This window comes from Schistocerca piceifrons, chromosome 11 (assembly GCF_021461385.2).
Source record: "Schistocerca piceifrons isolate TAMUIC-IGC-003096 chromosome 11, iqSchPice1.1, whole genome shotgun sequence".
In the NCBI taxonomy this organism is placed as follows: Eukaryota; Metazoa; Arthropoda; class Insecta; order Orthoptera; family Acrididae; genus Schistocerca; species Schistocerca piceifrons.
Window position 1 is genome coordinate 67,704,467 of NC_060148.1, and position 21,021 is coordinate 67,725,487.

Here is a 21,021-nt window from a genome sequence, read left to right on the forward strand (position 1 = left end):
CATGACTCAGGATCCTCCTGCTTCTGTGCCCTGTAGTAGCAACGCTTTACTGGCTGTCACTCGGCAGTTGCCCTACATCTCTTCCTCATCATGACTCTCCACCAATGGAACATTCGTGGCTTTTGGTCCCACAAAGAGGATTTACGGCTGCTTTTAGTATCGTACCATCTCCCTCATACACTGCCTTCAGGAAATGATTGCTTTGAGCTTTCACATTTCGTACTTATTCATTTTGACCTTCCCCCTGAGTCGGCATTTCATCTCGTGGGGGCGTCAAGCTGCTCATACATGATGACATTCATAATCGACCTATCTTCTGTCAACCCATCTCCTGACTACTCATCTTCAAGCTGTTGCAGTACGTCTCTTCCTTCCCCACCTGACTTTTTCTCTCTGTGCCATTTATGTCCCTCCGTCATTTGATGTCACCATGGTGGACTTCCTTCAGGTTATGAGGCAGCTACCTCCCCCATTTTTGCTACTCGGTGACTTTAATGCACATCATCCTCTTTGGGGTTCTCCCAGGACCTGTCAGAGAGGTGTCCTCTTGGCTGCCTTCTTAACCAAGTTAACCTCTTCTGCCTTAACAATGGAGTACACACTTTCCTTTCCAACTCCTCGCACACCTATTCCCATTTGGACCTATCCTTCTGCACTATCCAGCTTGCCCATCATCTTGAGTGGTCCTTTCTTTCTGACACTTACTCGAGCGACCATTTCTCATGTGCTATCCATTTTCCAACTCCTACCCCATCCGTGTGCACGCCCAAATGGCAGCTTACTAAGGCTGACAGGTAGCTTTACTCCTCTCTGGCGACCTTTGAAGAAAAATATTTCCCCCTTTATGATGACCAGGTGGAATATCTCACAAACGTTATCCTTACTGCTGCAGAATGTTCCATTCCTCACATTTCCTCTTTATCGTGTCCTGTCCCAGCCCTTTGGTGGGCTGATGCATGTCTCGATGCTATTCACGCGTGGAGACATGCTCTCCACATTTTTAACCACCCATCCTATGATGGCAAACTGCATTCATTATATACAGATGCGTGCAAAGTGTTGTCGTGTTCTTCGGGATAGCAAAAGAATTAGCTGGCTTTCATTCACTATTTCTTTTAACAGTTCCATCCCTTCCTCTGTCATATGGGCCAACCTCCGACAGCTCTCTGGGACCAAGATCCATTCCCCAATTTCTGGCGTGACAGTAACAGACAATGCCATTGTGGACCCGATTGCTACCTCCTACACCTTGGGCCACTATTTTACAAAAGTTTCGAGCTCTTCCCACTATCACCCTGCCTTCCTCCATTGGAAACAAGTGGAGGAGGCTCGGGCAATACCCTTCTTTTTTCTGAAGCGTGAGTGCTACAATGTCGCCTTTACCATGAAGTATGCTCTCAGTTCATCTGCATCCTCTGTCCCAGGGCCAGATGCCATCCACATTCAGATGTTGCAGCACCTCTCTCTTCCGGGCAAGCACTTTCTGCTTAACACATACAACGGCATCTGGGCAAAGGGCACATTTCCCGGCCACTGGCGTGAAGCCACCGTCGTCCCTGTACCTAAGCCCTGTAAACTTCCTTCTTGCTACTGCCCCATCTCTCTTACCAACTGCATTTGCAAGGTGATGGAACATGTGATTCATGCCCAGCTGGTATGGTGACTAGAGTCTCGCAATTTACTGACGAATGCACCGTGTGGATTTCAAGTGTGGTGTTTTGCAGTTGGCCATCTTGTTACGTTGTCCACCCATGCCATGAATGGTGTTTTTCAATTTGGAGAAGGCCTAAGACACCTGCTGGTGCCATGGCTGTCTGCTCTGTTTCCTTCATGCATTTTTAAAAGACCGAGTTTTCAAGGTGCGTGTGGGTTCTGCCTTGTCGGACACCTTTATCCAGGAAAACAGTGTGCCTCAGGGTTCTGTCCTGAGCATCGTCGACCTCTTTGCTATCGCCACTAACCCTATAACAATCTGTCTCCCACCGGGCATCTCCAGCTCCTTTTTGTTGAATATTTTGCCATCTATTGCTGTCCTCCACAGACCTGTCTAAGCGGTGTATTCAGCAATGTCGTGATCATCTTTACTCCTGGAGCATCGACAATGGCTTTCGCTTTTCCAATGACAAAACCAACTGTATGAATTTCTGGCAGCGCAGATGGTTTCTCCCACCATCTCTACATTTTGGGCCTTCATTGAAACTGTGAAATTCCTGGGGCTTGTGCTTGATAGGAAGCTCTCTTGGTCCTCCCACGTGTCTTACTTGGCAACCCGTGTACTCTATTCCTCAATGTCCTACACCTTGGGTGTACACCAACGGTACACCAGGGTGCCCTCCTCCGTTTGTACCAGTCCCTCGTCCGTTCGAAACTCGACTGTGGTTGCTTTGTCTAAGAGTCTGCACGTCCATCCTTCTTACACCATCTCAACACTATCCACCATCTTGTCATCTGTTTGGCCACGGGCGCCTTTTACACTAGCCTGGTTGCGAGTCTGTATGCTGAAGCTGCTGAACTACCACTGTCCTACCAGCGTGACTTCCTCCTCAGCAGGTATGCGTGCCGTTTCTCTGCCATACAGGGCGACCCATCCTATGCCTCCTTCCTTGATGATCCCTTCGATCACCAGTATGGGGTGTGTCCCTCTTCTCTGTTACTTCCTACAGTCCGCAGTCCGCTTTTGGCACTTGCTACGGCGGCTTAACTTCGCACTACCCGGGGTGTGAACCCTTCACCACCTTGGCTTCCTGAAGCGGCCCGTGTTAACCTTGGCCTTCATTCACGTCCACTACTCCAGCCTCGCTCTATTGCCTTCAGTTTCACGACCTTCACATGGAACTTCACGATAGTACCTTTGTATACACTGAAGGCTCTGACTGACTGTGGGGTCAGGTGTGCCTTCCTCATTGGCACCCGTATCTTTAGATATTGTCTTCCAGCACGCTGCTACAGCATTTACACCTGAGCTCTTTGCCGTGTATCAGGTTTCGAGGTACATCTGGCAACACAGCCTTTTCAGTTGTGTTCTCTGCTCAGACTCACTCAGCTGCCTTCAAAGTCTATGTGCACTGCCCATCCCTTAGTGCAGCTGGTCTAGGAAAACTGTCACTTGCTCACTCTTGGTGAAGCCAAATTACTCGTCATGTCGGTTTGCTAGGAAATGAGGCCGCCGACACTGCTGCCGAGGCTGCAGTCCTCGTACCTTAGCCTGCGAGTACCTGTATTCCCTCCAATGATCTCTGTGTTGACGTTTGTCAGGAGGGGGTGTCCCTTTGGCATCGCCAATGGTCCTCCCTTCACAGGAATAAGGTCTGGCTTATTAAGCCTCTCCCAGTGGCTCGGACAACCTCCTCTCAGCCCTGCCGCTGGGAGGAGGTAATTTCAGCTAGGCTGCATATTGGGCACTGCCTTGTTAGCCATAGTCATTTCTTAAGTGGCGCTGCCCCACCACTTTGCACACATTGTGCCCAAGTTTTAACTGTCCGCCACTTCCTGATGGAATGCCCATTTTTTTAACTGTTTACGTTCCCGCTTGGGTTTGCCGTCTGAGTTATCGGCCGTTTTAGCAAATGACGCACAGGCTGTCGACCGCATTTTACTTTTTATCCGCCAAAGCAATATGGCGAAGGCCATTTAATTTTTAGTTTTGGACCTCTGTTTCTGTATGGTGTCTTTTTTTAGCCCTTTTTCCACATGCCTGTTTTTAGCTGTCTTCTGTTATGTCAAATGGGACTGACATATGGTCGTTTTTTAACTCCTCTCTGTCTTTGTGTTCTATAGTTTTGAATTGGATGTTGTTTTTTGCACCCCAAAACAAAACAAAACAAAACAAACAAACAAAATCAATGTTGATAACAGGCAAAAATAGTTAAGATTATTGATTCCTGGAATGGGTGAAGTGTCTGTCTGTGTATGTAATTAATTAAGTTTGAACAAAACCCTCAGTACACGATTTCTATTCGCAACTGGCCAATTTTTAATTTTCGTTAGTGTAGTAGGTACATATTCATACTCGTTTGAGTTCAGGGAAATTTTTTGTGCTTTTCCTTCTTAATAAAATGAAATACAAAGTGCTTACACACTCTGTTTCCACTTGGTGGTAGCATCTAATGATCTTATCGTCTCTCTCACGTCCCCAGTAAGACTTTTGAGTGCTTCGGCAATTTTCTACCAATCATATTTTTGCACCGATCTTTGTGCAGTGGAGCTCTTGCACCCCACGTCCTGCAAGCATATTCTTCTCTCACTAGCATTACATTCTTCTCAGACCACTCCATCGTTTCAACAACAAAAGCATTTCACACACAAAACAGCAGACAAACGATTCCTCTGCTGCTTGGCCAATATGGAGTCGATGTTTCGCTAAAAGACTGACAACCAGCAGGATATCGATGAGCCCCAGTGAAACTAAACTGAATGTGACCTGTTTTGGTTACCTTTATAAGTCTCATAGATTTTCTTCTGTCACTAATCTCATTAATCATATTAAATAATTGTACACCATGCTGTAAAGTTTACATTTAATTTTCTTCACATTTATTGATATTAAACATGTCACAGTGATCAGCTTTCAAGAAGTAGCTTTGCCAGTACGGATCAGCAGCTCATATAGTATGTGGTGATCTAACAAAAATTTACAAGTAGTAACACTGATAACATAGTAACCCAATTCTTTCAGTGCTAAATGATGGCTGAATAATACATAGGTGGAACTGACATTGGAGTTCACATACAAATTACCAAGTGCAGTCTGATACGTAGTAACTATACGTGTTAACTGCTCAACCAACACTGACTATGCATGTATGACGATGAGCATCATACAGGAATTACAAAATCGTAAAATGCCCAGTAACTACACTTTCAGTAATGATATAGGGTGTCTAAAACCTTTTGAGTCAAATTGAAACGGGTGATAGTGGGTCCTCACACGATTGTATTGAGATAAGGAACCAGTGGCCAGAAATGCATATTTATTGTCTTATGCACATACACAGTGTACACCACACAAGAACAATATAACTCATAGTAACTGTGCAAAGAAATGACTGCCTGCCTCAATGCATGCATGGTAATGACACACGAAGTTCTGCCGCACTCTCTCAAGGATACCTGGTGTCTGTTGTACCAAGAGACTGGCAGCGTGGATCCTAGCAAGTAGGTCTTCATCTCTTTTTATTCAGTTTCCTATAAAAACATCCAGAGGTGCAAGATCCGGAAATTGCACTGGCCGTGGGACAAGATCTTCCCTTCGAAACTAATGATGAGGCTCGCTGACATCAACTTCGAAGTCAGATGGTACACTGTTGTGTTTGAAATCGTGTCCTTCCGTGGACAACAAGGGATACAGTTTCCGAGAATGGTGGCAGCACATATCGCGAGAACACCAGGTTATGTGAACCAGTCAAACAGGGAGGCAGCAAATAAGGTCCTGTTAGGTGACCTTTGACAATCCCTGCTCATATATTGACAGAGAATCCTTGCTGATGGCCACTGATGGGGGTGGTGTGGTCATTGTCCTCACTCCAGACATGTCATTGCAATATTTGCCGTGAGACTGGCAGTCTTCACTTTGAACAATTACTATGAGCTATGTTGTTATGTGGTGTACGCTGTGTATGTCCCTAACATAATAAATATACATTTCCAATTATTGGTTCGCTAGCTGAATATAATCGGTTGTGGACCTGCTAGCAGCTGTTTCAATTTGGCCCAAGAGGTTTAATAGATTAAATTTTCTAATCAAAATATTTTGTTAACACTTACTGCCCATGGAATTTATGGGCACATTGTGACTTCCCTAACAGTCAGTGCTCAAAGAATTATTGAAATAACAACACATTCTCTCTTACACATCAAATTTAATTTCATTTTCTCCTCTCCTTTTCATTGCTTCACTTTTTTTGTTAGACAGAGTATCTTTGGAAGTATGTAATGTGGGGCTACACCTCTGGAATTTTGAAAGGATTAAGTTTCAGTATTTGAACATTCTGCAATACAGTAATAATACTAACCTTTTTTGCAATTTTGGCAAATAAAGATATTTTTTGGAGACTGTGACTGTTTTTTTCTGAAGAAATAAAATGTTTGTTTGAAAGAGGATAATGGGAGCTGTCAAAGAAGGTATGTCCAATTAAAAAAAAAATTATATTTAGGGGGAGGGACAAATTTTGAAGAGCATATGGTTTTAGGGATTTGTAAATTTCCAATATTTTATCAAAGAAAATATCTTCTCAAAATCTAGTTATACTGTTATTACCAATAGCCTGAAAAATATACATCGTATAGCAAAGTTGAGCAAAATTCAGCATTGATAAGAAGTTACAGGATGGTCATTCTTTTGGAAAACCTGGAATTCTCAAGGAACTTCATAAAAATTCAGGAACTTCTGTGCTTTTAACCTAGCGTTGAAACTGAATTTTATTGAGTTTAATAAGTCACAAATTTTAAAGTACTTAATTATGTGAATATAAATTATTAGTGTTTAAAAACTGTGGTTAAACTGCTGATTGTGGCTGAAAAAAGAGAAAGTTATTTGGTTCAATAACTTGAGATGTGAAGCCCTGGGTGCGAAGTATGGGCTAGACTTCGTGGAAACTAAGATAAGATAAAAAGCCTCCACTCGTATCCCCTAAGGAATAAAATTAGTCTCAAAGTAGGACAAAGAGAAGCAGCAGCCTAAAAATTAATGGAAAGTGCTTGTTAAAACCACAGATGAATTTCCATGCTTTTGGTAAACTAATAGCACAAAATTCTAGGGGGCATGACATCTGAACAACCGAAAAAGCTGGCACAGGTGTGGCTCCACAATAAACTATCAGAAATTAAAATAAAGGGCATTGGGAAAAAAAAACCTCGAAAAAACACGAACTTTGACGTTGTGGATCCTGGAGGCTGGCAGTACTGGCATTGCCGAATGTGAGAGTGGTACCGTAATCTTTTATGAGTGATGTGTAAACAGATTCTTTTATAAAACAACATACAAATGACATAATTAATAGCAGCTAACTTTCACGTAACTGCTAAGGATATGCCGCAAGTATTTCCCAGTGGGTCGTAGTCATCGTAATGCTCTGTTTCGACATGTCGAACTAGTATATGAGTCGCCTGTTGCCAGGTAATGAAATGTTATTGCCAGCCCTGTTGCTGCAGAAATTGGAGAGATACAAGTTCTCAGTTTCCCACACAGAAAATCAAAATCCTGCAATGACATTCTTGTGAAATTATCCAGTGGATTATGTTGGTATTGGTGTACACTTCTTTGCTTCCTATCTTTCCCTTTTGTATCCTTCTGAGTCTTCTTCTTCTTCCAGGTTTGCTGATATTGACATATTTTAACGATCCTGGTGTGTATGACGAAGTTTTCACCGATGATGAAGGACTTGCACACGTATGGTTAAAGTCGTACCTCTGAAATGCACACCAGTTTGCCAACCATGCGATGTTTATTTCTATATGCGCGTTAAAAATTTGATTAAGAGAACAAGAAATTGCTTCTCATGAAAACGCCATTAAAATACACTTGATACTGCATGACCAATTATCATTGCCGATATTTAAGGAAATGCTGCATTACGCATGGTTTGCTTCAAAATTATTGGCTGAAAGAGAGGTTTGTTTTTCCATGGAAAACCTCAAAAGACCTTGCATATGCAGAAACATAGCGTTTATTCAATGCAGCTGGTGCCGTTTAACTTTGTTTTCCATGTTTTTATGAAAAATACCATCCTGCAACTTGTACTCATAATGTTGAAAGTGACAATTAATTGTACATCTTTTGAAAGCAGTCTGTGCCAGTCAAAACTTGCAGGTAACAAGTAGTTTTGAGTTCCTTCCAGGTATAAGGGATTTCTTAAATCACAGACAAGCATACATATTCACTATCACTTCATGTGTGGTCATTTACTAGTCGATAGTTATGAATATTATATTATTTGTGATAATAAAAATTTTTAGACTGCCAAATAACATTGTAAATTTAATAAAAGTTCTTCTGATTACATGCATTTTTCCCATTATATCAATTGTAATGTAAATAGTAAAGAATATGACTGTGTTGGGGGGCGGGGGGGGGGGGGGGGGGGGGGACTAATGAATGGGACTTGATCCAGCGATCCAATGATTGCGGGGCTTGAACACTAACCACTCGGCTGCTGCTGCTTCATGGTAAAAATGGCCATGCATATATTTGACGACCGAAATTATCTAGCAATTTTCTCGATAACGCTTGGGAAGTACGCGCTACTGCTTACACATTTTGTTGTCCTCATGGAATACCACAAGTGTACGAAGTTTGCAGTAAATCCACATTCCAAATGTCCTGGCCTCCCCTTGTGAGTGTTGAGTATTTGTCGTCTGTGTGGGAGCTGTAAGAAATAGGATTGACAATAGAGGTAGAGAAGATCCAGTGAAGAAGCATAGTTCTCTCCACTGGGTGTTTAGTCAGCAAGAGAGCATTACAGAGATACTCATTGAACTCCAGTTGCAAGACAGGCACTGTGCATTGCAGACAAATTTACTGTTAATATTTTGAGAGTATATGTTCGAAGAAGAGTCGGGTGACATATTACTTCCTACCACATTGGTCTCATAAAGTGAACACCATGAGCAAATGTGAGCTCATACGGAGGTTTACTAAAAGTCATTCCTCCAGGTATCTTTCACAAATGGATGTGGAAATTCAGGGAGAAGATAATGGAACTGGAACTACCCTCCACTACCACACCATGTGGTGGGTTGTGAAGTATAGATACTGATGTAGGCGTAGAAACATTTCATTCTTTTGGAAAGAAGTCTTTATTAGCTCCTCATGAGTGCACATTGCATGTTGTTTTTACTACAAGCTTTTACACAATAGTAACTTTATCTGTAAAGCATAACTGGTAACACAGTATTATACAAAGTAATGTCGGTAAATAATATGTGTGACTTGCGCCTTGGTGAAGTTTGGAATTACTGTTAGTGGCGGTGTATGTGAGAAGGAAAGACTGTGTGCTGGACTGGGATTTGGATACAGCCACAATGTGTAGCAAAAAGATGTGAGCAAACTGTCAGGGACATTTCTCAAACATAGAGGAACATGGCTTTGGGAGAACTTTATTTTCATGTTAGAGTTCAGTTTTCACAACTCTTCAACTCATTAATTTTGGCAAACACCCATGAAAAGAGTGTATTGTCACAGTCCAAAATACTTTCCCAAATGTTCAAATTTCCCTGTTACCAAGGATACGTGCAACAACCTGCTGTCACATTGATTCTTTGATGCATTAAGTGGTTCTAGTCCAGAGAGTGTGGAGGGCGACGAATTGGCCCACTTCTGCCTATCGATCTGTCACAAAATATGTTACTTACAAGCCTACGAACGTTAACACTGAAATGAGGAAGAGCACCATTGTGCATGAAGTACATGTTTTGTTGTACTTGTAAAGGCACATCTTCTAGCAGGACAGGTATCCTCTACATTTACATGTAGAATCTGCAAACCACTATGAAGGGCCTACCAGAGGGTATACATCCCATTATACCAGTTGCTGGGGTGTCTTCCCATTCCATTCACATATGGAGTTCTAAATAATCTAATCTTTTCTTCATGATCCGTAAGTGAGCAGTATGTAGCAGTATGTAGGAGGCTGTAGTATGTCCCTACAATCATCATTTAAAGCCGGTTCTTGAAACTTTGTAATTAGACTTTCCTGGGATAGTTTATGTTTATAATAAAGAGTCCACCAGTTCAGTTTCTTCAGCATCTCTATGACACTCTCCCATGGATCAGACAAACCTGTGACCATTCATGCTACCCTTCTCTGTATGTTTTGAATATCCCCCGTTAGTCCTATTTTGTATGGGTCCCACACACATGAGCAGTATTCTAGAATGGCTCGCATGTGTGTGTGCGCCATTTCCTTTGTAGACATACTGAATTTACCCAGTATTCTACAAATAAACTGAAGTCTGCCATCTGCTTTACCCATGGCTGAACATACGAGGTGCATTCAAGTTCTAAGGCCTCCGATTTTTTTTCTCCGGACTGGAAAGAGATAGAAACATACGCATTGTTTTAAAATGAGGCCGCGTTCATAGTTAATACGTCCCAGAGGTGGCAGCACCTTACGGCAGATGGAATTTTACCGCCAGCGGCGAGAATGAGAACTGTTTTAAATACTTAAAATGGCGACGTTTTCCTTACTCGAACAGCGTGCAATCATTCGTTTTCTGAATTTGCGTGGTGTGAAACCAATTGAAATTCATCGACAGTTGAAGGAGACGTGTGGTGATGGAGTTATGGATGTGTCGTAGGTGCGACAGTTTAATGAAGGCAGAACATCGTGTGACAACAAACCGAAACAACCTCGGGCTCACACAAGCCGGTCTGACGACACCATTGAGAAAGTGGAGAGAATTGTTTTGGAGGATCGCTGAATGACTGTTGAACAGATCGCCTCCAGAGTTGGCATTTCTGTGGGTTCTGTGCACACAATCCGGCATGACGACCTGAAAATGCAAAAAGAGTCATCCAGGTGGGTGCCACGAATGCTGACGGATGACCACATGGCTGCCCGTGTGGCATGTTGCTGAGCAATGTTGACGCGCAACGACAACACGAATGGGACTTTCTTTTCGTCGGTTGTGACAATGGATGAGACGTGGATGCCATTTTTCAATTCAAAAACAAAGCGCCAGTCAGCTCAATGGAAGCACACAGATTCAACGCCACCAAAAAAATTTCGGGTAACCACCAGTGCTGAAAAAATTATGGTGTCCATGTTCTGGGACAGCGAGGGCGTAATCCTTACCCATTGCGTTCCAAAGGGCACTACGGTAACAGGTGCATCCTACGAAAGTGTTTTGAAGAACAAATTCCTTCCTGCACTGCAACAAAAACGTCCGGGATGGGCTGCGCGTTTGCTGTTTCACCGAGACAACGCACCCGCACATCAAGATAAAGTTACGCAACAGTTTCTTCGTGATAACAACTTTGAAGTGATTCCTCATGCTCCCTACTCACCTGACCTGGCTCCTAGTGACTTTTGGCTTTTTCCAACAATGAAAGACACTCTCCGTGGCCGCACATTCACCAGCCGTGCTGCTATTGCCTCAGCGATTTTCCAGTGGTCAAAACAGACTCCTAAAGAAGCCTTCGCCGCTGCCATGGAATCATGGCGTCAGCGTTGTGAAAAATGTGTACGTCTGCAGGGCGATTACATCGAGAAGTAACGCCAGTTTCATCGATTTCGGGGGAGTAGTTAATTAGAAAAAAAATCGGAGGCCTTAGAACTGGAATGCACCTCGTATGTGATCATTCAATTTGATATCTGTACAAAGTGTTACACCCAGGTATTTGCTTAAGTTGGCCAATTCTGACCATGACTCACTGATAATATATAGTCCTGGGAGTATTTATGCAGCTTCTTTCAGACAGGATTTCATTATAGATAACTCTAAGAAAGTTTCTTTGGAGCAGAACAACATGAGGCCCTAACAAACTGTCATAAACAGTGCCAGCCGAAACATTGACAGAAAATCTTTGTCAATGACACAATTGCACAATTTCATGATGATTCTCGACAGCCCATACGTGCTGATTGTGAAAATTTGCAATCTGATCATGTCGAAACAAAGCCTCATCCGTGAACAGCATATTTGTACTGAAGTGAGGGTTGACACATTGTCAAATGAACAACTCATGGAAGTGTACTCGTGCACGAAAATTGGCTATTGATAGTACCTGCCATCAGTGTACATGACACAGATATAGCAAGTTCTCATGTAGCACTCGTGTGGTTAACATTACTTGTTGCAACTAATTGTCTTATGCTTGCAATAGGATTGTCGTCAAAAGAGTAATGTCCTCCTGCAGTTGAAGTGTTGTCGTCCTTCTGTACCTTCCCCAGTCGTGAGTAGTAGACTTAAGTGTCCCGTACTCCCTAAGACAGTATTTCAAACATCTCGTGTAAGAAAATGTTCATTGAATGCCGGTACATTTTGTTTCTTTGTGTTTCCCATGTTGAAGGTGATTATAAAGATAAATAGAAAATGAGTTTTAACATGGAGATAAAGCATTTCCCCGACCCATGTCAACATCACATATTTTATTCTTCCATGTGTGAGGAATATTTCATACAAGTTTAGCGCTACCTTTTTTGTTGTACTCTATATTTCTGGACAGAGCATTTTCCGATCCATGTCAACATAACACATTTCATTCTTCTACGCGTGGGGATGTTTCCTACAAGTTTAGCCATACCTTCTTCTTTGTTACGCTCTATATTTCTGGACCATTAATCTGTGTCATGTGCACCATCTCAATTCGTCATGTACAATCATCACAGAAAATGTGAAACTCTGGATTCTCCTGGCATAAACAATGTTCAAACTACTTAGGGGAATGCAGACGGCAGATGTCTTCGACAACCGCTACGCTTTGAAAGTTGAAATGAGAATGCTGTGACAGGAAATTTGACAACAAAGGAAGTGCATATTGCAGTCTCACTTGTCTACTGCAAAGTTTAACCAGCTTCACCAAGCAACTCAAGTTTAACATTGTTTACCTCTACAGGCAGGAAACGTGTTTTTCCTTGTGGAAGTTATATAAACTCTGTAGTGGAAGAGTGAGAGTGCAATGTGGAAATTAGTTTTTGTTCAATTTCCTCAAACAGCAGTCTTGAAGGATTTGTACCTAGAAAATGACTAGTTCACATGCCAAACATGTCATCCTGCCACATTCCCTTCAGTTATTTGAACATTGCAACAAATATCCAGCTTTGGGTAAAAGTATTGTCGGCCAGTGTTTACAGTAATCCTGACATTTTTCCACCGTTACCTGTTCTGCAGGCCCTGAAGGGCATCCCGCGGCAGGCGTACTATGTCGCCACCAAGGTCTCGCGCTATGCGCAGTGGGAACCGCGCACTATGTTCGACTTCTCTGCAAAGAGGACAAGGGAGAGCTTTGCGAAGAGCCTCGAGCTACTGCAGCTGGACTACGTGGACATCATACAGGTGACGTGTGACTGGTTTCCTCCAATATTACTGCTAGAAATAGTGATGAAGTGTCTTTTTTAAGTGCTACCGTGTGTTCTTTTTGTCACTGATTTTCAGTGGTATGCCAAAACTGCACCATGCGTCAATTCACGGCGGATTCTCCTGCATTTCAGTACAATTTTCCATTGTTACAACCTCTCGATATACCACAGCATCATCTGCAAAAAGCCTCAGTGAACTTCCGATGTCATCCACAAGGTCATTTATGTACGAGGGTTATTCCAAAAGTAAGGTCCGATTCGCCGTAACTATTGAAATTTGGCGCCAATGACAAAACACGCATGCGCGCCGACTCCCGGCAAGCCTTGCGCGTCAAACGCCGCCATTCGCTTTGTTACTGTTGCTGAGTGTAGTTCACAGCGTCACTTTACAATGTTTAAGACAATTGATCAGCCCGCCGATTGTGAAGTAAGGGCAGTGATACGGTTTTTGTCTGCAAGAAACAATTCAGCGGCGGAAGTCCATCGGCAGATTACTGAAGTGTACGGTCCTAACATAATGAGCGACAGTAAAGTGCGCAAGTGGGTGCGAGCTTTTAATGAAGGACGGGATAATGTGCACGATGAACCACGGTGTGGCCGACCATCAGTGATTTCAGACGATTTGGCCAATGCGGTTGACAAAAAAATTCGTGAAGATCGCCGATTCACTATTACAGACGTAGACATGCATTTTCCGAATGTGAGTAGAACAACTTTGTACAGAATTGTGTCTGAACATTTGAAGTTTCACAAATTGTGTGCCCATTGGGTTCCCAGGCTGCTTACTGAGCCCCAACGAATGAAAAGAATGGCTTCTGCTCTTGATTTTTTGGAGCGATATCATAAGGAAGGTGACAGTCTTTTAGACAATGTTGTCACAGGGGATGAGACATGGGTTTCTCACATCACTCCAGAGTCTAAACGTCAGTCAATGCAATGGCGTCACACGTCATCGCCAGTCAAGGTCAAGGCAAAGCAGACGATCTCAACACGTAAGGTTATGGCGACTGTGTTCTGGGATAGACGTGGAGTATTGTTAGTCGACTTTATGGAGAGAGGAACAACGATTAATAAAGCCGCCTACTGCGCTACCCTGACTAAACTTCGACGTGCAATCCAGAATAAGCGACGTGGTCTTTTGTCGTCTGGAATCTTGTTGTTGCATGACAATGCCAGACCCCACACTGCAAATGAAACGCAAGCTCTGATCAAGAAATTTGGATGGGAACAGATGGACCATCCTCCTTACAGTCCGGACCTGGCGCCAAGTGATTTCCACCTGTTCCGTTACTTAAAGGAGTTTCTCGGCGGCAAGCGCTTCGACACAGATGATGAAGTGAAAGAAGCAGTTAAGGACTGGTTATCGTCACAGGCGGCCGATTTCTATAACATGGGCATTCAAAAGCTTGTTGAACGATGTGACAAATGTTTAAATAAGTATGGAAGTTATGTAGAAAAATAGATAAAGATGTAAGGAATGTAAATAAAACAATTGTTTTGAAAAAACATTTTAGTTTTGATTTTTTTTTTTTTATAACCGGACCTTACTTTTGGAATAACCCTCGTATATTGTGAATAGCAACAGTCCTATGACACTCCCCTGCGGCACACCTGAAATCACTCTTACCTCGGAAGACTTCTCTCCATTGAGGATGACATGCTGTGTTCTGTTATCTAGGAACTCTACAATCCAATCACACAATTGGTCTGATAGTCCATATGCTCTTACTTTGTTCATTAAACGTCTGTGGGGAACTGTGTCAAATGCCTTGCGGAAGTCAAGAAACACGGCATATACCTGGGAACCCGTATCTATGGCCCTCTGAGTCTCGTGGTCGAATAGCGCGAGCTGGGTTTCACACGATCGTCTTTTTCGAAACCCATGCTGATTGCTACAGAGTAGATTTCTAGTTTCCAGAAAAGTCATTATACTCGAACGTAATACGTGTTCCAGAATTCTACAAATGATCGACGTTAGAGATATAGGTATATAGTTCTGCACATCTGTTCAATGTCCCTTCTTGAAAACGGGGATGACCTGTGCCCTTTTCCAATCCTTTGGAATGCTACGCTCTTCTAGAGACCCACAGAACACCGATGCAAGAAGTTGGACAAGTTCCTTCGCATACTCTGTGTAAAATCGAACTGGTATCCCATCAAGTCCAGCAGCCCTTCCTCTTTTGAGCAATTTTAATTGTTTCTCTTGCCCTCTGTCGTCTATTTCGATATCTATCATTTTGTCATCTTTGCGACAATCTAGAGAAGGAACTACAGTGAAGTCTTCCTCTGTGAAACAGCTTTGGAAAAAGACATTTAGTATTTCGGCCTTTAGTCTATCATCCTCTGTTTCAGCACCATTTTGGTCACAGAGTGTCTGGACATTTTGTTTTGATCCACGTACCGCTTTGACATAAGGCCAAAATTTCTTAGGATTTTCCGCCAAGTCAGTACATAGAACTTTACTTTCGAATTCATTGAATGCCTCTCGCATGGCCCTCCTCACATTACATTTCACTTCGCGTAATTTTTGTTTGCCTGCAAGGCGTTGGCTGTGTTTATGTTTGCTGTGAAGTTCCCTTTGCTTCCGCAGCAGTTTTCTAACTCGGTTGTTGTACCACGGTGGCTCTTTTCCATCTCTTACGATCTTGCTTGGCACATACTCATCTAACGCATATTGTACGATGGTTTTGAACTTTGTCCTCTGATCCTCAACACTATCTGTACTTAAAACAAAACTTTTGTGTTGAGCCGTCAGGTACTCTGAAATCTGCTTTTTCACTTTTGCTAAACAGAAAAATCTTCCTACCTTTTTTTAATATTTCTATTTACGGTTGAAATCATCGATGCAGTAACCGCTTTATGATCGCTGATTCCCTGTTCTGCATTAACTGTTTCAAATAGTTCGGGTCTGTTTGTCACCAGAAGGTCTAATATGTTATCGCCACGAGTCGGTTCTCTGTTTAACTGCTCAAGGTAGTTTTCAGATAAAGCACTTAAAAACAATTCAGTCTCTCACTACAACTTACTTTCCAAGAAATAATATAAAGGCAAAAAATTGTCTTATTACTGTAAGAAATACAGCAACCAGCCACTTCTTGTATATTTTTATTTAATCCTACTATGCATTTTGGGCTTCTGCCAATCTCAGTTGGCATAATACATATTTAAGTCTTCATTCGTGTGTTGTTAACACATAAACTGCATTTTGGATGCCTCAACTCCCTATGTAAAATAACACGTTTGTGTAGTACACTTCGTGAGTTGTATATTTACAACTTATTACTTGGTACATGAAGTTGCTTTCTGTTCTGTTTGTAGTTGCTACTATCTTGTGCATTTCTAAGTGTGGCAGAAAGTGTTTTTCTTTATACAATGCACAGAAGCAGCATAGCATTCACCATATTGCTGACTGACATGTTTATTTACATCATAAATTATCTCTAAAGCCAAAGGTGCACTTTGCTAACAGGTTTGAAAAGTACTCCTGAAATTAGTTGAGTGTGTGCATTGGACATTGCTGCCTTAAAAATTTAATTTAAAGTAATATAATCCAAAGCCACAGAACTCAACAACCAGTAAAATGGATAAATTAAATAAATATTATCAGTGTTCAGTTCTCTTCGTCTCTGATCATTTATTACGGCAAATGCCACAAATCTTTACAACCGAGGACAAAGCCGATATTCGGTGGGAGTAATGAAGGACACATTATATACACAATCAGCCGCTCTGAATACTTCATTGGACTATGTTGTTGTTAAGCTGACAGTGGTTACTGAGCTCACTGTCAATGGAGTTGCGCAATTTGCACAATAAATCTGCAACTTAGTAGCCTACACGCAAGTGGAATTTGTTTTTTGCCAAAACAGTTCCAAAATTTTCACAACAGTTGTGATGTGCACGTAATAAGAGTGACTTGGACAGGACTTGTAGGAAGTGTATTGCCACCTTTTCAGTGATAGTCCATGTGTGGTCCAGTTATCAAAAGTGTGTTAGTGTTTTATGATACAAATAGATATGTTTTCCTATTTAAGAAAATATTATTACCTCAGAATGTAAGATGTTCAAACAACTTTTTGTCCAGTGCCAGAAGTGTCCACACATATCAGAGCTTATGACACATTCCAACAAAATGTATGCTACAGCTGGTGGTGTGTATAAACAATTCCTTCACTAAATATATAACAGATGCAAAAATATGTCATAAAGCTTCAAGGGTGGGACATGACTCACACTCATTCAACTGTCAGTCAGTAGAGCACTTGCCTGTGAAAGGCAAAGGTGCCAGGTTCGAGTCCCGGTCTGGTGCGCACAGTTTTAGTCTACCAGGACGTTTCAGTATTGACGTTGTTGCGTTTCTCTATGGGTGTCAAAATGCTACATTACCATTGACCCCAGTGAGCAACTGAATAATTTTTCCCCTCTGATATTTCCAGGTGCACGATGTGGATTTCGCTATAAACCCAGACATACTTATCCAGGAGACACTTCCGGCACTGCAGGAGATTGTGGCAGCGGGCAAGGCGAGGTTCATCGGTATCACGGGGTACCATCTGGAGCCACTCCGCGAGATCATCGAGAAGAGCACAAGTGTGAAAGTGCACACGATACTGTCGTTCACGAGAGACACGCTCATAGACGACACGCTGCAGCGGCATCTTCCATTCTTCAAGGTGTGTATGTCTGTCAGTTTTGGTTTAGTGTGCTTAACTGTACCTTTTAAGACTGCTGCTGCTGAGTTAACTTGTCGCACTCCACTGATCCCCACAAGCTGTGTACAAGTTCAAGTGCAGCCTCACGATTTTCCCTTTAGCGCTGTTGACAAGTTAACTCGGGCCTCCGTGCCGGCCTCTGAGCTCTAGTGACATGTCACCACTCAGGTATCTGAATACTTAGACAAGTTATAGCCTGCAGTGAACCCCCCCCCCCCCTCCCTTTCCCCCCCCCCCCTTCCCCCGGTAACTCAGTAGCTTTTCACATCCTTGACCGTTAAATTGTGTTGGGATACTTTGTCTACAGTGATCTCATTTTGCTGCATTCAGCTTCACTTTAGCTCTTACTGTTGACGAGGACTGGCATCACAGGTGTGGTGTGACTGTTCTGATTTGGCCTCAGTGATTTTTCTGCTGCTTTCCAGTATCTGGCATCTTACTGTTGTTTGGGTAATGAAAAGTTTGAAATGATGGATGCAGCACTGCAGTATTTAGCTTGACACCTTTCCACATTTATTGACATATATGATGATATGATAATAAGCTGGTATATGATAATTTATATAGTATAATTATTCACCACAGTTCAGCACACACATTACACTGCAAAAGATTTGACACTGGCAACATATTTTTAGTACCACTTTTCTATCCCAATTCTGATGGAAATAGAACAAGAAGTGAGGTTTGTTTACGTAGTCACTGACAAAAATGTTGTTCAGTTTACAGTACCAATGGGCTGAAATTTAGCAATATAAAGTATGGACAGACAGTACATGATGTTCACAGAAAAATAACTGCCCTCCAACTGACTGTTAGCGACACAAGTGGTGATGTAATGTTACCAGAATGAATGATATCCACAGTTTGATGGGATCACTGTCCATCACACTTGCTTACAGTAGAGCATATAAATAAAATTTGAAATCTGTTATTGTTTTTTGGCCATGCCAGAAAAAGAGGAAAATTAGTGGTTACGAAATCATATTGAGCAAAGTAGCAATTTTGTTTAACTGTAGGTTGGATATCGAGAAAATTAATAAAAGTATAGGCACTGTGTTGTGAAACCAGGTTCTACTTTAATGAGCATTCACAAATCCCATAAACATTGGCTAAAATATGGAATTTTTTATAGTAGCCAAACTAACAAGTTTCCTGAGTTGAAGTGGGCATTTTTTGATTCAGAAAAATAAGGACTTTGAAATAACCAGCAGTTAAGACTCAAACATTTAAGATGATGAAATTTTAGTTCAGAATAATTTTTCAAATATGATGTTTATGAAAAAAGTAAAACGTTTACTGAGAAGGGAGCATGAGGTCTTTCACATGAAGCGTAACATTTTGAAAGCTATCTATTTGCTCATTGAAAATATGAACTCCACATGTTGTGTAGGGATCAAAAAATCTGAATAATCTTTTAAGTAAATTGTTTTTGGACAAAGTAAATGTTTCTTTGATGTTAGTAGCCATGAAATTACTGATAGAACAGTAAAGTTTTATGAACATCACCTTTAATAAGAAATTAGTCATGTACATAATTTATGTAGCAAGTGGAGCCACTCGTGCCTCGCTATGCTTAAAGAGTTTTTCTCATAATATATCCTACAAACGAAATACCAAGATGTAATGGTTGCACTAAGCTTAGATAGTGGAGATATCTGTGAGGATGAATTATTATGTGCCAAAGTAAGTAGTAATAACTTCAAAGATTCTGAAAGCAATAATCTGAAGCCATCTACAGTTTCATGTTTCAACAATAGGTTTGTCTGATAGTTCCTCCTTAGCCAAAGAATCTGAAAATGATAGTAACTTTTGAAATGTGTAATTAAGACCAGATTGTAAACTACTGAAGGAAAAGCCACCTATACTTCTCTACAGATTTCTAACCATAAATTTGCGAATGAGCCGAAAAATCGGAAAGCTATTTTTGTGTCTTGATGGTGTTAAATCTTTGAGTAACAGGAGAAGAAATTGCAGAGGCAAGATGCTTGCGTAGCCCCAAACCAGGTAGAAACGCATAGGTAGACATGTTGGAATAATTGTGCAGTGCTCAACTCGGCATATAATAAGTACATCTGCAGCAGCTAACAGATTAATGATTAATGTGAAGTAATGTCCATCAGAAAAGAAAAGTTAAGATTATTCAAAGAACTTTACTCTGACGAATGTGAAGACTCTGGAAAGTTAACTACACTAATGACTCAGCTAGTTTCCCCATATTAATTTTATGCAACCTCGGGCATGTATTCAGAATGTTGCACTAATAAATCGTCAACAAATATGACAAAACAAAAATATCAGGAAATGAGTGGATTTTTAATCATACAGACATTCTGCTGGTTTATTTTGATAAAAAATTGTATGTTAACAACGTTACAACCATTGCTTTGTACTTTTTACAAACCACCACAAGATTTCAGGTTTGAGATGTGACATTACTGTTGTAAAATTGTGATTTGTCACTGTAAGACATATGGTTGGTCAGAAACCACAAGAGTAATTTGTTTACAGCCACATTGTGAAGAAACAGTGTCACCTGAAGCTTTTCATTGCACACTTTCCTTTTTATGATTTCCTTAAAGACCTAACTTAACAATATTTCAAATCAGTTTGTTAAACTTATGGTGATCAGTCACCTCTGGGAAAGACCCTATTGGCTCTACTGGATTTGTATCTGATCACTTTCTGGGGCTTGTTTTATGTTTTATATGGGAGAAATCTTCTTTTAACATTAGAGGGACAACGGGCTGGACCACATGTTTCATTTTTTTAATAACTTTAGCATTCATAATTTCCTTGATGTTCCTTTTGAGTGTTTTTTATGTGATCCAATTGAAATTCTTCTAGATTTCGATTAGAGATTAGTACTTGTTCCATAGATCATGAATACGACACTTTGTAATGATGTGCAACATGTCAGGTTCATAAAAGGTGTCTATACAAGATATTACATTATGCAAAATATTACATGACACTTACTTTTTTTTGTGGAGTTTGGAGAAATTGCCCACTTAATATATTCATCTAATGAGCAGGAGGAGTTGCCATTATGAAATTCTTTTAGTTTCCTTTTAAATGCTATATGGCTATCTGTCAGACTTTTGATGCTATTAGGCAAGTGACCAAAGACTTTTGTGGCAGCATAATTTACCCCCTTCTGAGCCAAAGTTACATTTAATCTTGAGTAGTGAAGGTCATCCTTTCTCCTAGTGTTGTAGCCATGAACACTGCTGTTACTTTTGAATTCGTTCTGATTGTTAATAACAAATTTCATAAGTGAATATATATAGTGA

The 21,021-nt window shown here is 41.3% G+C and overlaps 1 protein-coding gene across 2 annotated transcripts in view; it reads left to right on the forward strand.

Moving 5' to 3' along the window:
• Nucleotides 1-21,021, forward strand: part of LOC124720005 (L-galactose dehydrogenase-like) — a 64,966-nt gene that overhangs the window by 28,019 nt on the left and 15,926 nt on the right. For both annotated transcript variants that reach the window (XM_047245242.1, XM_047245241.1), the window contains exons 4-5: nt 12,829-12,993; nt 17,453-17,689. In XM_047245242.1, coding sequence (XP_047101198.1) covers nt 12,829-12,993; nt 17,453-17,689 — 402 coding nt within the window. The remainder of the gene's footprint in view (nt 1-12,828; nt 12,994-17,452; nt 17,690-21,021) is intronic.